The following is a 16,319-nucleotide window of genomic DNA, read 5'->3' on the forward strand; positions in this document are numbered from 1 at the left end:
GAAAGTTGCTAAAAGAGTAGATCAAACCAGTTAATCCTAAAGGAAATGAACCCTGAATAGTCATTGGAAGGACTGATGCTTGAAGCTGAAGCTCCAATACTTTGGCCACTTGATTCGAAGAGCCAACTCATTGGAAAAGACTCTGATGCTGGGAAAGGTTGAGGGTAGGAGGAGAAGGGGGCGATAGAGGAGGAGATGGTTGGATGGCATCACTGACTCAATGGACATGAGTTTGAGCAAATTCAGGGAAATAGTGAAGGTCAGGGAAGCCTGGAGTGCTGCAGTCCTTGGGGTCTCAAAGAGTCAGACGCGACTTAGTGACTGAACAACAAAAGAGTAGATCTTAAATGCTCTCACCACAAAAAAGCAATGGTAATTATGTGATGTGCTGGTGGTGGTAGCTACCTTTATCATGGTAATCAGATTGCAATCTGTAAGTGTGTCAAATCAACCTATTGTACACCTCAAACTTATACAATGTTATAAACTTACACAATTATATCTCAGTAAAAACAGGCGAAGAAAGATAGGAAAAGTTCACTGGTATAGTTTTAGATTCTATGCTGCAATAACTTTTAAGAAACTACCACTTGTCAAGTTTCTTCTAGCATCAAAGAAAAAAAAATCCACAATTATCTGAGGTGATTGAAATGCTCCTTTTCCAGAGAACCCTCCTATACTGTTGGTGGGAATGTAAATTGGTGTAGCCACTGTGAAAAACAGCCTGGAGTTTCCTTAAAAAGGTAAAAAATAAAGTTGCCATATGATCCAGCAATCCCACTCCTGAGCACATATCCAGAGAAAACTATAATTCAAAAAGATATATGCACCTCAGTGTTCAAAGCACATCTATTTACAATAGCCAAGACATGGAAGCAACCTAAATGTTCATCAACAGATGAATGGATAAAGTAGATGAACACACACACACACACTGGAATACTACTCACCCATTAAAATGAATGACATAATGCCATTTGCAGAAACATGGATGGACCTATAGATTATCATACTAGATGAAGTGAGTCAGAAAGAGAAAGACAAATGCCATATGATATTACTTACATGTAGAATCTAAAATATGACACAAATGAACTTATCTACAAAACAAACAGGATCACAGACATAGAGAACAAAGTTACGGTTAACAAAGGGAAAAGGGGGTAAGGAAGGAATAAATAAGGAGTTTGGAATTAGCAGATACAAAATACTATATATAAAATAGATAAACAGCAAGAACCTACTGTATAACACAGGGGCCTAGAGTCAATATGCTGTAATAAATCATAGTGGAAAAATATAAAAAAATAATAAATATATATTTATATATATAACTGAATCATTCTGCTGTATGCTAGAAACTAATACAACTCTGGAAATCAATGACTTCAATTTTTAAAAAAAATTTTTTTAAAGAAAAAGAAAAATATCCACATATAAGTGGACCTGGGCAATTCAAACCATCGTTGTTCAAGGGTCAACTGTACATGAACTTCCTGATTGAATGCAGTAGCTTGTATGAGGATACAGCTGACCTCTATTAAGTCAGACATACAAAAAGATTTATAGAAACAGAAAACAAGTCCATCTTTCTCACTAATTTTTTTGTTTCAGAAAATAGTTGTTTTTCATAAAACATGTTGTTCATGTTAACATGTAATGTTTTTATTATTTTTGTTTTCAAATGAAGCAATAATTGTAATTTAAGTATCTCCATTTTAATTTCTAATATGGTAAGTTTCAAAAAACATAACCCACAGAAACGGAAGCTCTTGGGAGTTCTCAGTAATTTTTAACACACACACACTACACCCTTCATGCCATCACTACACCTATCAAAATTGACAATAATCCCTTAATATTATTTGGTGTGCAGTCTATGTTCATATGCTTTCAATGATGTCAAACATGTCTTTTTATAACGTCTTGTTCAAACTTGGATCCAAACAAGGAACACGCATGGTATTTTGTGGTTAAATTTCTTAAGTGTCTTTATTCCATAATGATTCCTCTGCCCTTCTTTCAAAAGCTTTCCTTACACCCTTGATTGTTGATAAATTGTCTTATACAAAGGAGCACATTATAGATTTGGCCAATTACATTCCTATGGTAACATTTAATGTATTTCTCTATTTCTCAGATTTCCTAAACTGGAAAGCTGGAAGTTTGATTACATTCAGGTTCACCTCTGAGCTGTGTGAACTGGGTGAGAGTCGTAACCTACTGTACCCCAGTTTCTCTACTAGTAAATTTCTTTTTCTGGCCTCACCACACAGTATGTGGGATCTTAGTTTCCCAGCCAGGGATGGCACCCATGCCCCCAGCAGCGAAGGCTCAGAGCTCTAACCACCGGACTGCCAGGGAATTCTCCTTACTAGTAAAATTTTTTTACATTTCTTTGTGATTTTTTCAGGAAAATCAACTTTTTTCTATTTTATCACAGCTTCATGCACAAGAATAGTAAATAAACCAGTCACTTTTTTAAAAGGTTATACTCTATTTATAGTTATTATAAAATATTGGCTATATTCCTTGTGCTGTACAATATATACTGTAGCTTATTTATTTTATAGGATTTCCAACGTGGCACTAATGGTAAAGAACCCGCCTGTCAATGCAGAAGATTGAAGAGATGAAAGAGATGCAAGTTAGATCCTTGGGCCAGGAAGATCCCCTGGAGAAGGAAATGGCAGCCCACTCCAGTATTCTTCCCTGGAGAATCCTAAGGACAGAGGAGCCTGGTGACCTATACACAGTAGTTTGTATCTTATTGGTAAATTGAGGATAAGAATGGTAACTCCTTCATTGGGTGTAAAGATTTAATTAGTTAAAACATGTAAAATACTTAGAACTGTGCTTTACACCCAACGAAAGTGTTAGCCGCTCAGCTGTGTCCGACTCTTCGACACCATTAGTGGTAACCCGCAAGGCTCCTCTGTCTGAGGGATTTTCCAGGCAAGAATACTGGAGTGGGTTTCCATTTCCTTCTCCATCGGATCTTCCCGACCCAGGGATCGAACCTGCTTCTCCCTCATTGCTGGCAGATTCTTTACTGTCTGAGCTATCAGGGAAGCCTGTTAGTTGTTCGATCATGTCCAACTCTTTGCAACCACATGGACAGTAGCTTGCCAGATTCCCCTGTCCATGAAATTTTCCCAGGCAAGAATATTGAAGTGGGTTGCCATTTCCTTCTCCAGGGGATCTTCCTGACCCTGGGATCGAATCCAGGTCTCCTGCATTGCAGGCATATTCTTTGCTGCCTGACCACCAGGAAGCCCTTACACCCAGTAAATGGCAGCTATTATTATTATCTGAGGAAAGTCTCCAGCTTGAAAGCCAGAGACAAAAATAAACAGAGGCAGTCTAAGAAGTGGGAGAAAATAGCAGAAAACAACAACTAATATCCTCAGAAACATGAAATAAGATCCTGAATCAACAACACAAAAGCAAGAGGCTACCAAAAAGAAAGCCAGGGAACCAGGAAAAACACTGGAAATCAAAATTTTATAGCAAAAAATTAGCAAATTCAACAGAAAAACTAGAGGGTAAAGTTCAGAAAAATCTCTTATAGAGTTAGAATAAGCAAAACCAAGAGATAGAAAATAAGAGAAAAAATGATGGAAAAAACAAGGAAATCTAACACAATGAAAATTTCCCAGAATTGAAGACTATATGTTTCCTGATTGAAAAGGGCCGCTGAATACCTACTGCAATGCATGAAAAAGACTTACATTATTATTACTTACCATGATAAAGGTTCAAAAGATCAAGAATGGAAAATACATGTCCTAAAAGCTTCCAAAAACAAGTGAAGAAAGAAAACTTACATAGGAAGTTACAGAAATCAGAATAAATCAGACTTCTCAAGAGTCTGCATGCGTGCAAAGTTGCTTCAGTAGTGTCTGACTCTTTGCAAAACCCTATGGACTCTAGCCCACCAGGCCCCTCTGTCCATGGGATTCTCTAGGCAAGAATCCTGGAGTGGGTTGCCATGCCTTCCTCCAGCGGATCTTCCCAACACGGGAATCAAACCTGCATCTCTTACATCTCCTGCATTGGCAAGTGCGTTCCTTACTGCTAGTGCCACCTGGAAAGCCTTCTCAGAGCCTAGCCACATGAAAAGCTAGACAACAATGGATCATTGCCTTTAAAATTCTGAGGGAAAATGATTTCCAATCTGCGCCATGCCAAACTGTCAATCAAGTGTGAGAGCAAAATAAAGCCATTTTTAGACAAGCAAGATTTCAAAATTTTACCTCCCGTGAAACTGTCCCGGGGAAATTACTGGGGAATGAACTCCTCCAAAATGAGCGAATAAACCACAAATAGGAAGATCCAGGAGACAGGGGATTTGGCAAGAAGAGGAGATGCAAGTCCCCAAATGTGGTTAGGGGAAGTCTCAGGAATACAGTGGGACAGCAAAGCCAAGAGTAAAGCTTGGAATGAGAAGAGGATAAGCCTAAGGAATGTTTTTTTCTCCAAGGGAAAAAAACAGTTGAAATACATTAGATTTTTGTGACCTGATTAAAAGACATTTTACAGTCCTGATGGAGAGTTTATGGAATGATTACCAGTAGATGCATAGATAATTACACAAAGGAAAAAAAACACAATTTTTGACTCCAGGGTAAAAAAAAAAGTTGCTTAATAAAGTGAATGAAATATTAGTACAATATACACTGTAAAAATACTCTACCGTTATATTCATGTAATGGAGAAGGCAATGGCAACCCACTCCAGTACTCTTGCCTGGAAAATCCCATGGACGGAGGAGCCTGGTAGGCTGCAGTCCATGGGGTCGCTAAGAGTTGGACACAACTGAGCAAATTCACCTTCACTTTTCACTTTCATGCATTGGAGAAGGAAATGGCAACCCACTCCAGTGTTCTTGCCTGGAGAATCCCAGGGACGGGGGAGCCTGGTGGGCCACTGTCTATGGGGTCGCACAGAGTCGGACACGACTGAAGCGACTTAGCAGCAGCAGCAGCAGCATATTCATGTAAACACTGACTCAAGCAACCAGGGAATTGGTAGACTGGCCAAGACTGTTGATGGTTGAGAGAGAGAGAGAGAGAGAAAGTGTAAATTCATGGATGAAGAACAGAGAGGGGACTTTCACTCCCTCCTGGCTCCAGCCTTCACCTTCCTGATGAAGAATCCCAAACCAGTACCTCCACACCCATGACTCTCTGGAGCCCTGTGCTTAGTGGACAACTCTAGCTTATTGCCATCTCTAAGTGTAAACTAGCTCGCTCTCTCTCTGTATTTCTGTCTCTCTCTCTGTCTCTGTCTCTCTTTCTCATACACACACACACACACACACACACACCTCTGATTTATCCTCTTCCTCATCCCTTCCCAAGCCAATTCTCATACCTTCACTTTTTATCAGTGGTCCACTGTTTCTCCAACCTTCCAGTTTAGCTTTTCCACTACTTAATACTCTATATATCTAGTCTGTTTCCATTGGCTTTCTAGAGCCTTCCAAAGGTCCCTGCCCTGTCTCAAGCTATAATCTAATCCAGAGTTTATATGAATTTTATAAACTGTACAATGTGATAAAAATGTAAAAGAAAATATAAATCTTGCTGAAGTTTAAATGTTCATTGAAAAAAATTTGGAAAATACAGAAAACTACAGAGAAGATAAAATAATTTCCACTCAAAGTAATATGAATATGCAATTTGATGTGTTTCTATCCAGCCTCTTTTTCATGTGTATAATAAACTTTTCTGAAATGATAAAACAAATATTGTGACTATGTTGTACATTTAATATACTAAATTTATATTTAATATACTTGTCATATTTAACATACTAAAAACATTTAAAAAATATTCTTCTATGTCACCATAATGGCTGCATAGAATCCTATTTTAGCTATCCTGTGATTTACTTAATCAATCTCTATTTATAAATATTTTGGTTACTTTGGTTTTTTACTCTTAGGAATAGCACCTGCTCTGATTATTTAGTTAGGATAACTTAAAAGTGCAGTTGTTGAGTCAAAGGTTGTGCTTATTTTTTTGTTGTGATTTAAAAAACCCACATAACATAAAACTTACCATCTTAAATCTTTTTTAAAAATTTTAAATTGAAGTATAGTTGATATAGAATACTACATGTTACAGGTGAAAAATATAGTGATTCACAATGTTTAAAGGTTATATTCCATTTATAATTTCTACAACATACTAGCTATATTCCCTGTGTTGTACAGTATATCCATGTAGCTTATTTATAGTTTGTACCTCTTAATCCCTTACCTCTTTTTGTCCCCTCCCCATCTTCCCACTGATTACCACTAGTTTGTTTTCAATACTTGTGAGTCTGTTCCTTTTTTGTTATGGTCACTACACTAGTTCATTTTATTTTTTAGATTCCACATATAAGTGATATCATACAGTATTTGTCTTTCTCTGTCTGACTTATCTCACTTAGCAAAATACCCTCCAAGTCCATCCATGTTGTTGCAAATGGCAAAATTTCATTCTTTTTTTTTTTTGGATTGAGTAGTATTCCACTGTATATATGTACCACACCTCCTATATCCATTCTACATCCATTCATCTGTTGATGAACACTTAGGTTGTGTCCAAATCCAAATTGGCAATTGTAGACAGTGACACTATGAACATTTGGGTGTATGTATCTTTTTTAATTAGTGTTATCATTTTCTTTGAATATGTATATCCAGGAGTGGAACTGCTGGGTCAGGTGGTAGTTTTATTTTTAATTTTTTGAGAAACTTCCATTTTGTTTTCCACAGTAGTTGCACCAAGTTACATTTCCACAAACAGTGTACAAGGGTTCCTTTTTCTCTACATCCTCAATAACACTTGTGTCTTTTTGATGATAGGCATTATGACAGATGTGAGATGCTATCTCATTGATGTTTTAATTTGCACTTGATGAAAATGAAAGAGGAGAGTGAAAAAGCTGGCTTAAAACTCAACATTCAGAAAACTAAGATCATGGCATCTGGTCCCATCACTTCATGGCAAATAGATGGGGAAACAATAGAAACAGTGACAGACTTTATTTTGGGAGGCTCCGAAATCACTGCAGATGGTGGTTGCAGCCATAAAATTAAAAGACTCTTACTCCTTGGAAGAAAAGTTATGACCAACCTAGATAGCATATTAAAAAGGAGACATTACTTTGCCAACAAAGGTTCGTCTAGTCAAAGCTATGGTTTTTCCAGTAGTCATGTATGGGTGGGAGAGTTGGACTATAAAGAAAGCTGAGTGCCGAAGAATTGATGCTTTTGAACCGTGGTGTTGGAGAAGACTCTTCAGAGTCCCTTGGACTGCAAGGAGATCCAACCAGTCCATCCTAAAGGAAATCAGTCCTGAATATTCATTGGAAGGACTGATGCTGAAGCTGAAGCTCCAATACTTCGGCCACCTGATGTGAAGAACTGACTCATCTGAAAAGACCCTGATGCTGGGAAAGATTGAAGGTAGGAGGAGAAGGGGACGACAGAGGATGAGATGGTTGGATGACATCACCGACTCAATGGACATGAGTTTGAGCAAACTCTGGTATTTGGTGATGGACAGGGAAGCCCAGAATGCTACAGTCTGTGGAGTCTCAAAGAGTCAGAAATGACTGAGCAACTGAACTGAACTGAACTGGTGATTAACGATGTTGAGCATCTTTTCATGTGCCTGTTGGTCATTTGTGTATCTTCTTTGGAAAAATATCTATTCAGGTATTCTGCCCATTTTTGAACTGGATTGTTTAGTTTTTTGATATTGAGTACATGAACTGCTTATGTATTTTGTATACTAACTCTTTATTGAACATGTCATTTGCAAATATTTTATCCTATGTCTTTTCATTTTGTTGATGGTTTCCTTTGCTATGCAAAAGATTTTAATAATTTTCCACTTGTGTATTGCTTTTATTTCCTTTGCTTTAGGAGACAAGTCAAAAAAATTGTTACAATTTATGTCAAACTTGTTATGCTCATGTTTTCTTCTAGGATTTTTAAGGATTTTGGTCTTATATTTAGGCATTTAATCCATTTTGAGTTTATTTTTGTGTATAGTGTTAGGGAGTGTTCTAATTTCATTGTTTTACATGTAGCCATCCAGTATTCCCAGCATAAATTATTGAAGACACTGTCCTTTCTCCATTGTATATTCTTACCTCCTTTGTTGTAGATTAATTGACCATAAGTGCATGGGTTTATTTCTGGGCTCTGTATACTGTTCCATTGATCCATGTGTCTATTTTTGTGCCTATACCATACTATTTTGATTACTGCAAGTCAGAGCGCATGATTCCTCCAGGTCTGTTCTCCTTTCTCAATATTGTTTTCACTATTCAGGCTCTTTTTTGTGTCCATGCAAATTTTAAAATTACTTGTTCTAGTTCTGTGAAAAACGCTCTTTGTATTGTGATAGGGATTGCACTGAATCTAGACTGCCTTTGACAGTATGGTCATTTTAACAACAGTAATTCTTCCAGTCCGTGAACATGGTTCATCTTTCCATTTCTTTGTGTCTTCAATTTCTTTCATCAGTGTTCTATAATTTTCCAAGGACAGGTCTTTACCTCCTTAGGTGGGTTTATCATCTTAACTATTTTTTAAGTGTGCAGTGCTGTGGTATTAACTATTTACACACTGTTGTGCAGCTGATCTCTAGGGCTTTTTCATCTTGCAAAACTGAAATTCTATACCCACTGAACAGTTTCCCTTTCCCCCACCCCAGTCTGTGGCAATCACCATTCTACTTTTTTAAGAATTTGACTACTTTAGATATCTCACAAAAACAGAATCAAGCATTATTTGTCCTTTTGAGGGGTTATGCTCATTATCAAGGCTTTTGCTGTGCAGTGATAAACTGGCTTCTCAAAGAGTTGTGATAATTTATATTTTGACTGAAAGTGTGTGAGTGTCCATCAGGCTATACTTTCACTGCTGCTTAGAATCCCCCTTTTGTTTCGATTCTTGCCTAGTCCTTGAAGGAACAACAGGAGTGGACATGCCTGGGATTTCCCAGGCAAGAATACGGGAATGGATTGCCATTTCCTTCTCCAGGGGATCTCCCTGACCCAGAGATGGAACCTGCAACTCCCACATTGCAGGCCGATTCTTTACTGCTGAGCCACCGTCGAAGCCCAAAATTACTATAAATAGTTATAAAAATGTAATTTCAAAAAAAAAAGTAACTAAAGTTATCGATTTTCAGTGAACTTGAGCGTTTCTCTTCATTTATATTGGCTACTTATACTTCTGTCAGGATTTCCTTTCTTCAAAGCATCCTAGTAAACGGGGTCTCACTTGACCTTCCTAACAAGTTTCCGAGTCCAGAAGACGGCAATCACCATCCCTCAGCGAGTTACAATTCAAGCCCCAGGTTTCAGATCTCTCCCTTCAAAGCCTAGCAGCTGTCCCAGGAAAATTCCCCCAGGAAAAGCTTCAGCTACCGGTACCCACTCGCCCCAGCCCCAGCTCCAGCTCCTGAGTCTAAGCTGGGAGTACAGACACGCTTTCTGCGCCCGCGCAAGCGGGCCTGTGGGCGGGGCCTCGGCCCGCCGGTCCGCCCTCCGGTTCCTTGCCCCGCCCCAGGCCCCGCCCCCGGGCCCCGCCCAATCCGAGGCGCGGCAGGCTCAGAAGCTAGGCCGTGAGGTAGGGGAAGGTGAGGGTCCACGCGTGGGGCCTTGTCCGCGGCGCGGCGGGGCCGGTATCCTGAGGCCGGGGAGGAAAGGCTCCGAGTCCCGAGCGCCGCCCGCCTCCCGCCGCCATTTTGTACTGGGAGAGGGCGGTGGCGGCGGGAGGGGAGCTCCCTTGGGGCCGGGCTTGGGCCCCGGGCGGGGCGGTGGCGGAGGGCGGGCCCGGCAGCCTGTTACCGGCTGGGAGGACAGAGGTGGGGTCCCGAGGTTGGCGGCCGCGTCATGCTCGGGCTCCCCGCCGCCCCGCTTCGAGACTTCGGCTGGCCGGTCCCTCTGGGCCGCGGTGTCCGGCAGTGCCACGCTGGATGCAGCCCGCGACAGAGTAGGACACCGTTCACTGGGCTTTTCGCGTTTGGTGCTCATACCGCCGCTGGTGGGAGGGGCCGGGGAATGGACCGTTGTTCTCTTGTGCAGATGGGGAAAACTAAGGCTCGGAGTGGGGGTGAGATTTGCCTAGAGACACTCAGTGAGGTGCTGGCAGTAGGACTCAGGTCTTATTCCTCCAATGCAGCGCCCTTTCCTCCGGGCCCCTCTACCTCACCTGCCAAAGGAAGGAGCTGCCGTACGGTCTAAGTTTCTGGAAGTTCGTTCGTTCGTTCTTTCTTTGTTTTTAGATGAGCTTTCCTCTGTACCATCCAGGTTAGAGGTGACTAAGACGTATACGGAAATCAAGTCATGGATCCATCTTCACGTAAAGAAAAGCCCAAAGTTAAGGAGCCTGTCAGCAGAATCGAGAAGGCCAAGCAGAAATCAGCCCAGCAGGAGCTGAAGCAGAGACAGAGAGCAGAGGTGAGCGTGAGGAGGGCCCGTGTACCTGTCGTTTGCTGGAGATGATGCTGGAATAGGGAGAGCAGAGAACGGTATAGGGGAGCCCTGCCTGCCTCCAGCCAAAAACAGGGTTCTCCTAGGTGTTCAGAGGAGATCTCTGAGGACCAGATGGTGAGGCGGCAGACCAGAGTCACATGCCAAGTGTCAGGAACCCCACCCCGACCCCTACCAGTCCCAGGTGGTCTCCTGATGACCCCTGGTGCAGAGCTTTTGTGGCAGAGTCCTGAGGGAAGGAAGAAAGGAGAAAGAGAAGGGCCGTGTGAGGGAGGGTCCTGTAAGGGAGTCCAAGAAAAAGTGTCAGACACCCTAGCACAGATGTCCTGGATTTGGCCTGGAGAGTAGCTGCTCCTAATTCAGAAGTAGAGGCCCAAGCTCTACACTCACCACTGTGTTCCTTTGTTCAATCTGCCCTTAAAAGTCTATTTGACTGTTTACATGGATATTTTACTTTAGTATTTAATATCAGGAAAAAGCTTACTCTGGTCTTTTCTCTCTTTCTATTTCTTTTCTGTTTTTTTTTTTTTCTTTTTTTTTAATTTCAAAATACAGAAAAACAGAATATTATAACAAACACCTGGGTGCTCAGCACCCCAGATTGGCAGTGTTTAACATTTTGGCATATTTGCATGTAGTCTTTTTTAAGATAAATAAAAATTACCTGTAAATTTGAAATCACCTTTCTCCATTTCCTGTCTTATGGCATTTTTCCCCTCTTTATGGACAACCATGATTTTTTTTAATACTTTTACATTCAAATATATTTGTAGATATTCTTGAACAGTATAAAATTTTTTGTTTTAAAATCTTAAACTAACTGCATATTTTATTTTGCATTATGTTTTTTTAGAATTATTCATGTTAATGTAAGAATCCAGTTTATTCCTCATCACTGTTTATAATAATCTACTTTGTGAATCTATGTATATTTACCCCATCTTCCAGTGATGAATGTTTAAATGATTTATAGGGTTGTTGTTTTTTTTTTGCTGTTACAAACAGTGCTGTAGTGAAAACCCTTTAGATGTCTCCTTTGACTCCTGTACTGGAATTCCTATAGGGCGAATATAACTAGAAGTAAAATTATGGGGTACATTTTCAAATTTATTAGATGTTGCCAAATTGTTTTCAAAGAGATTATACAAATTTGTACCCATATTAGCAGAGTAAGAGGGTTCTCATCCCTCACTTCTTTTTCAGTGCTTAATAGTGTCAGACCTTAAACTTTTGTTAATCTGATCCAGTCACTAACAGTATTGAACTGCAACTACCTGCTAGGCACTGTTGCGGGCATGGAGGAGTCCCTGCCTTTGTGCAGCTTGCATTCAGTGAAGAAGGCCGTCAAAATGAGTAAATTTAATAGTGTGTTTGAAGTTAATCTATAAACTGAAATCTGCCTTTGGATTAAGTCAGACCATCTGAGAGCTGCGGACCTGGCTTCCAACAGATTGTTCCCACTTTACTTCACCTCCCCATCCCCACCTGGACCCAGGCCCCCAGATGATTTTACTGCATTGCACTTTGGTGAAAGTTGGAGAACCGCCTTAAGAAACAGCCCTAGGAAACTGTCCTTTGTGCACACTGCAGTGATGGATGTCATTGAGGACATTGTTCATACACTCATTGACACCCTGTTGGTGAGGTTTCACGGGTTACACTTACTTGTCTGATCTCAAATCCCAGCTCCTCCATAAGTTCCAGTGCTTCCCAGGTTAACTTGGGCAAGATATCTAACCTCTCTGAGCCTCAGTTCTTCAGTTCCTTCTTGGTAAAATGAGGATGATGACATCAGTCACATGAGTTTGTTGTAAGCAGAAATGCTGTATCTAAAGCACGTAGTACAGTGCCTGCCCAGAGAAAGCCCTCGAAAATAGCAGTGATGGTTACCACGAGTCGCTGTGCTTTTATTGTGCTCAGTCTAAGTTGAATGTGCCGACCTGCTAAGCTGTCATATTGGACTTGCACTGTTGTAGCAGCTGGCACTTGCTGAGCTCCTCAGATGTGCCAGGCACGTGCCTGACCACATGTTATCTTCATACTGGTGTGTATTACTGTTGCTTTCACTTTGACCTTTATAAATCCTTCCTGGAATAAAGATGGGAGATATGACATACATGACCTTGTGAGGTAGGAGGCATTATCCTCATTTAAAGTGAGGTATGCTGACCAGAATCCCTAGGTGGTGATGGACTGAGGGGCAGGCCTGCCATCTAAACAGGTCTCTTGACATTCTCCCCTGCTTCCAGCTCTGCCCCACAGCTGCTGGTTCATCTGTGTGGCCTGGAATGCAACCTCCTAAGATAAGAATGTGACAGGAGCCCGTGTAGGGAGGCAGAAACACAGTTTCCGTTCAGTTTTGCATAGATGCCACATTCCAGGAAGTGAGATAAGAAGGAGAGATGAGAGGGGAGAATGGAAACAGAGGCCCATTTGGCAGTTGAAGCAACATTTGGAACTTTTGGTGACCATTTCTTTCTTGAAAGTCTTTCATTCCTTGGCTTGTACCCTTGACCCATTTTAAGTCTTCTTTCTCTGTTTAGTATAAATATACACTTAATACATAATAATATATATAATACATATAAATAATATATATAAAATGTGTTTGTACTCTTAAAGATGATGAATAAAACAAACACCCTACCACCCAACTACAGAAATAGAACATGACCATGCATTAGAAGCTCCTCAGGCCTCACTCTGGCCGTATCTCCAGCCTTCCCAGAACTGAGGGAAGCAGTACCCTCCGTCCTTAATTTTATGCTAATCACCCCCTTGCTGTTGTGTATTAATTTACTGTTTCTGTGTGTATTCCCAAATAATACTGTATAGCATAACAGTGTATCATCTAGTTTTGCATGTTTCTAAACTTTATGTATGCTACCATATTCCATGACTGGCCCTGTTCACTGAGCAATGTTTTTTTTAACCACTCAAATTTATTTATTTGTGTTAAACATACATAAAACGTGACCATTTTAACCATGCTTTTTGAGAATCATTTCAGTTGCTTAAAACTGTTTTCATCACTTCACTGTGTGGAGTTCTATTTTCCTTGAAGGTTATAGAATCTTACCACAATTTTTAAAAATTGGGGGAAAAAAGATTGTTAGGATTATTCAAGCTTTCTATTTAGTCAGTTTTGATCATTTTACTCTTCCTCGGAATTTGTATCATTTAAGTTTTCAAACTTATTGACACAGAGTTAATAAATTTTAATTTCTACTCTGGCTTCCCTGGTGACTCAGACAGTGAAGAATCTTCCTGCAATGCAGGAGACCCAGCTTTGATCCCTGAGTCAGGAGGATCCCCTGGAGAAGGGAATAGCTACTCGCTCCAGTATTCTTGTCTGGAGAGTTCCACGGTCAAAGGAACCTGGCAGGCTACAGTTCATGGGGTTGCAAAGAGTTGGATATGACTGAGCAACTAACACACATGTATCAGTAATTATGACTTCTTTTTAATTCTGATAATAGTCGTGCAGCCTCTCTTTTATCTCGACAAGTCTCGGAGGTTTGCAGAGTTTTCTTTAGAATTTTCAAAGAACCATCTTGCAGTTTCAGTGATCCTCTCTGTTGTACATTTGGTTGCCTTTTCATTAATTTCTGCTATTTTATATTTTCTATTTGTCTCACTTCTCAGGGTTTTTTCCCTTCTCTTTTTGATTATTCAAATTTTATCCCCTACACACAAACATGGCCCTTTTCTTCTTCTGTACAAATTTGGAGGTTTTACATTGTTTCTGGTTCTTTGGTGGACTGATTAATGACTGAAAGGTGAAGCAATAAGGTAGCTACCCTGCCTTTCACCTTGGAATGGCTCTTAAAGTTTTCTTCTCCCTCCCCTGCCTGCCCTGGGTCACGTTCCTGCTACCTCCTACCTGGACTGTTGTAACAGATGTCTCCTAAGGGCCTGTGATCTCTCCTCCCTGACTGCCAGTTTTCTTTCTCAAAGCACAGATATAATCAGGTTTCTTCCCTGCACACTTGTCTCTCCAGAGTCGGCCAGATAAAGTCCTGATTACTTGGTGTGGCGTTTAAGAGCCTAACATACCTTTCTTTCTTTCTCCAGCTCCACAACCTTTTGTATTTAGCATACTTGAAGTTTCTAGAACTAATGCTGTGCTTTTATATTATTTAGTCATAATATCCATTGTTCTATCACTTAGGTCCTTTCCCCAGTCTCTACCTGTTTAAATCCTGTGTGTGTTAGTCTGTTAGTCGTGTCTTGACTCTTTGCAACCCCACGGACTGTAGCCCACTAGGCTCCTTTGTCCGTGAGGATTGTCCAGGCAATAATACTGGAGTGGGCTGCCTTTTCCTTCTCCAGGGGATCTTCCTGACCCAGGGATCAAACCCAGGTCTCCTGCATGGCAGGCAGATTCTTTACCATCTGAGCTATAGGGAAGTCCCACCAATCCTTTTTGGGGGGGTGGGGCTTTGTGGGCTCTTCGTTGAAGTATTCAGGCTTTTCTCTAGTGCTGTGTGACTTCTCTTGTTGAGCATGGGCTCTGGAGTGAACAGGCTCAGTAGTTGTGGTGTATGGGCTTAGTTGTCCCACATGTGGGATCTTTACTTCCCAACCAGGGATCGAACTACATCCCCTGCATTGGAAGGTGGATTCTTAACCACTGGAGCACCAGGGAAATCCCCTGCCAGTCCTTTCAAGGCCAGGTCAAGCACCTGCCTCACTGCTTCTTTCCTGATTCCCCAGTGGAGCTACTGTTTGCCTCTCCAGTTGCTTCATCACTGCCCCTGCATTACTGATGCAGTTCTGGCATTTTCAAATGACACAGCCTGTGGTGTCTGAAGACAGGTTGAGCAGCTGCCTCCACTGTTAACATATCTTTTTCTCCTATTCAGATCTATGCCCTCAACAGAGTCATGACAGAACTGGAGCAGCAGCAGTTTGATGAATTCTGTAAACAGATGCAGCCTCCTGGAGAGTGAACCACCCCTGCGTTCACACTAGATGGGACCCTGGAAGCTTTGTTTATGAGCGTGTTACCAGTTTAAAGCTGAGATGGCCCATTTGGAGCCTTACACAACTAGACAAGAAGAGATTTGCGTTATTCCTGAAACTGGATAAATCAGAACTTCCTGTATGTAACTTGCTTCACTAGTTCCTCCAATCGGAATTGGCCCATTGCTTGCTGAAGAGACTTCTTCTATTCTTCCAAGACAATACATTCTTTTTTTTTTTTAACTTTTTCTATTGTTTGAAAAAAAAAATCAGTGTTTCTTCTGAAACTGTAAACCTTCTCCAAAAATACAAATAAAATACTAATAAAATGTTTGCTTGCTTATACTTTAGGGGTGCCTAGTCATAAGAAAGTGGAGTCAGAAAGAATGTAATAGGTAGGAAAAGTTGATGTGAGCAGAGGGGAGCCTTTTTCCTTCAAGAAGGGAACAGAGGTGAGAGGACAGAAAGAACTTGACTGTTTCGAGATTTCATTCTTCCTGAGGCTAAAGCTCTGCAGACCCTACAGATTCTAAGTTTTTAGCTATACAGGTGTAAATATATGACTTTTACTCCCAGATGAGCCACTAATCAGAGCCTTGAAGCCAAGATTCCTGTCACCCTATGAATGTGGAGAGCTAGCAGCAGACTTGTACCAACAGGGGGAGGAGGGGAGCGAAGTGCTTTTGGTTTTTCATTTTGTATTTTATTGGGCCTAGAAGCAGAATATGCATGGAAATGAGGCTGATTACTCAGAGGGTACAACAGCCAACATTGCCTCCTCTGTTACTCTCTGTGCTAAAAATTTACCTTTATTTTCCCTAGTGGTTCTGGGAACATCTCTAGCAATT

General features: G+C 40.9%; 1 protein-coding gene across 4 annotated transcripts; it reads left to right on the plus strand.

The window, feature by feature from the left end:
• Positions 1–9,537: 9,537 nt before the first annotated feature.
• LOC122437123 (small vasohibin binding protein) lies at positions 9,538–15,804 on the plus strand. Of its 4 annotated transcripts, none has more exons than XM_043461663.1 (3): positions 9,538–9,640; positions 10,324–10,473; positions 15,372–15,804. In XM_043461663.1, the coding sequence occupies exons 2-3, from the start codon at positions 10,360–10,362 to the stop codon at positions 15,456–15,458; spliced, it is 201 nt and encodes a 66-aa protein (XP_043317598.1). In that variant the 5' UTR covers positions 9,538–9,640; positions 10,324–10,359; the 3' UTR covers positions 15,459–15,804. The 4 variants fall into 4 exon arrangements, with proteins under 4 accessions (XP_043317598.1, XP_043317599.1, XP_043317600.1 ...); XM_043461664.1 differs by having other exon boundaries at positions 9,545–9,650; XM_043461665.1 differs by having other exon boundaries at positions 9,608–9,640; positions 10,299–10,473.
• The last annotated feature ends 515 nt before the right edge of the window (positions 15,805–16,319 follow it).

This window comes from Cervus canadensis, chromosome 2 (assembly GCF_019320065.1).
Source record: "Cervus canadensis isolate Bull #8, Minnesota chromosome 2, ASM1932006v1, whole genome shotgun sequence".
Classification (NCBI taxonomy): domain Eukaryota; kingdom Metazoa; phylum Chordata; class Mammalia; order Artiodactyla; family Cervidae; genus Cervus; species Cervus canadensis.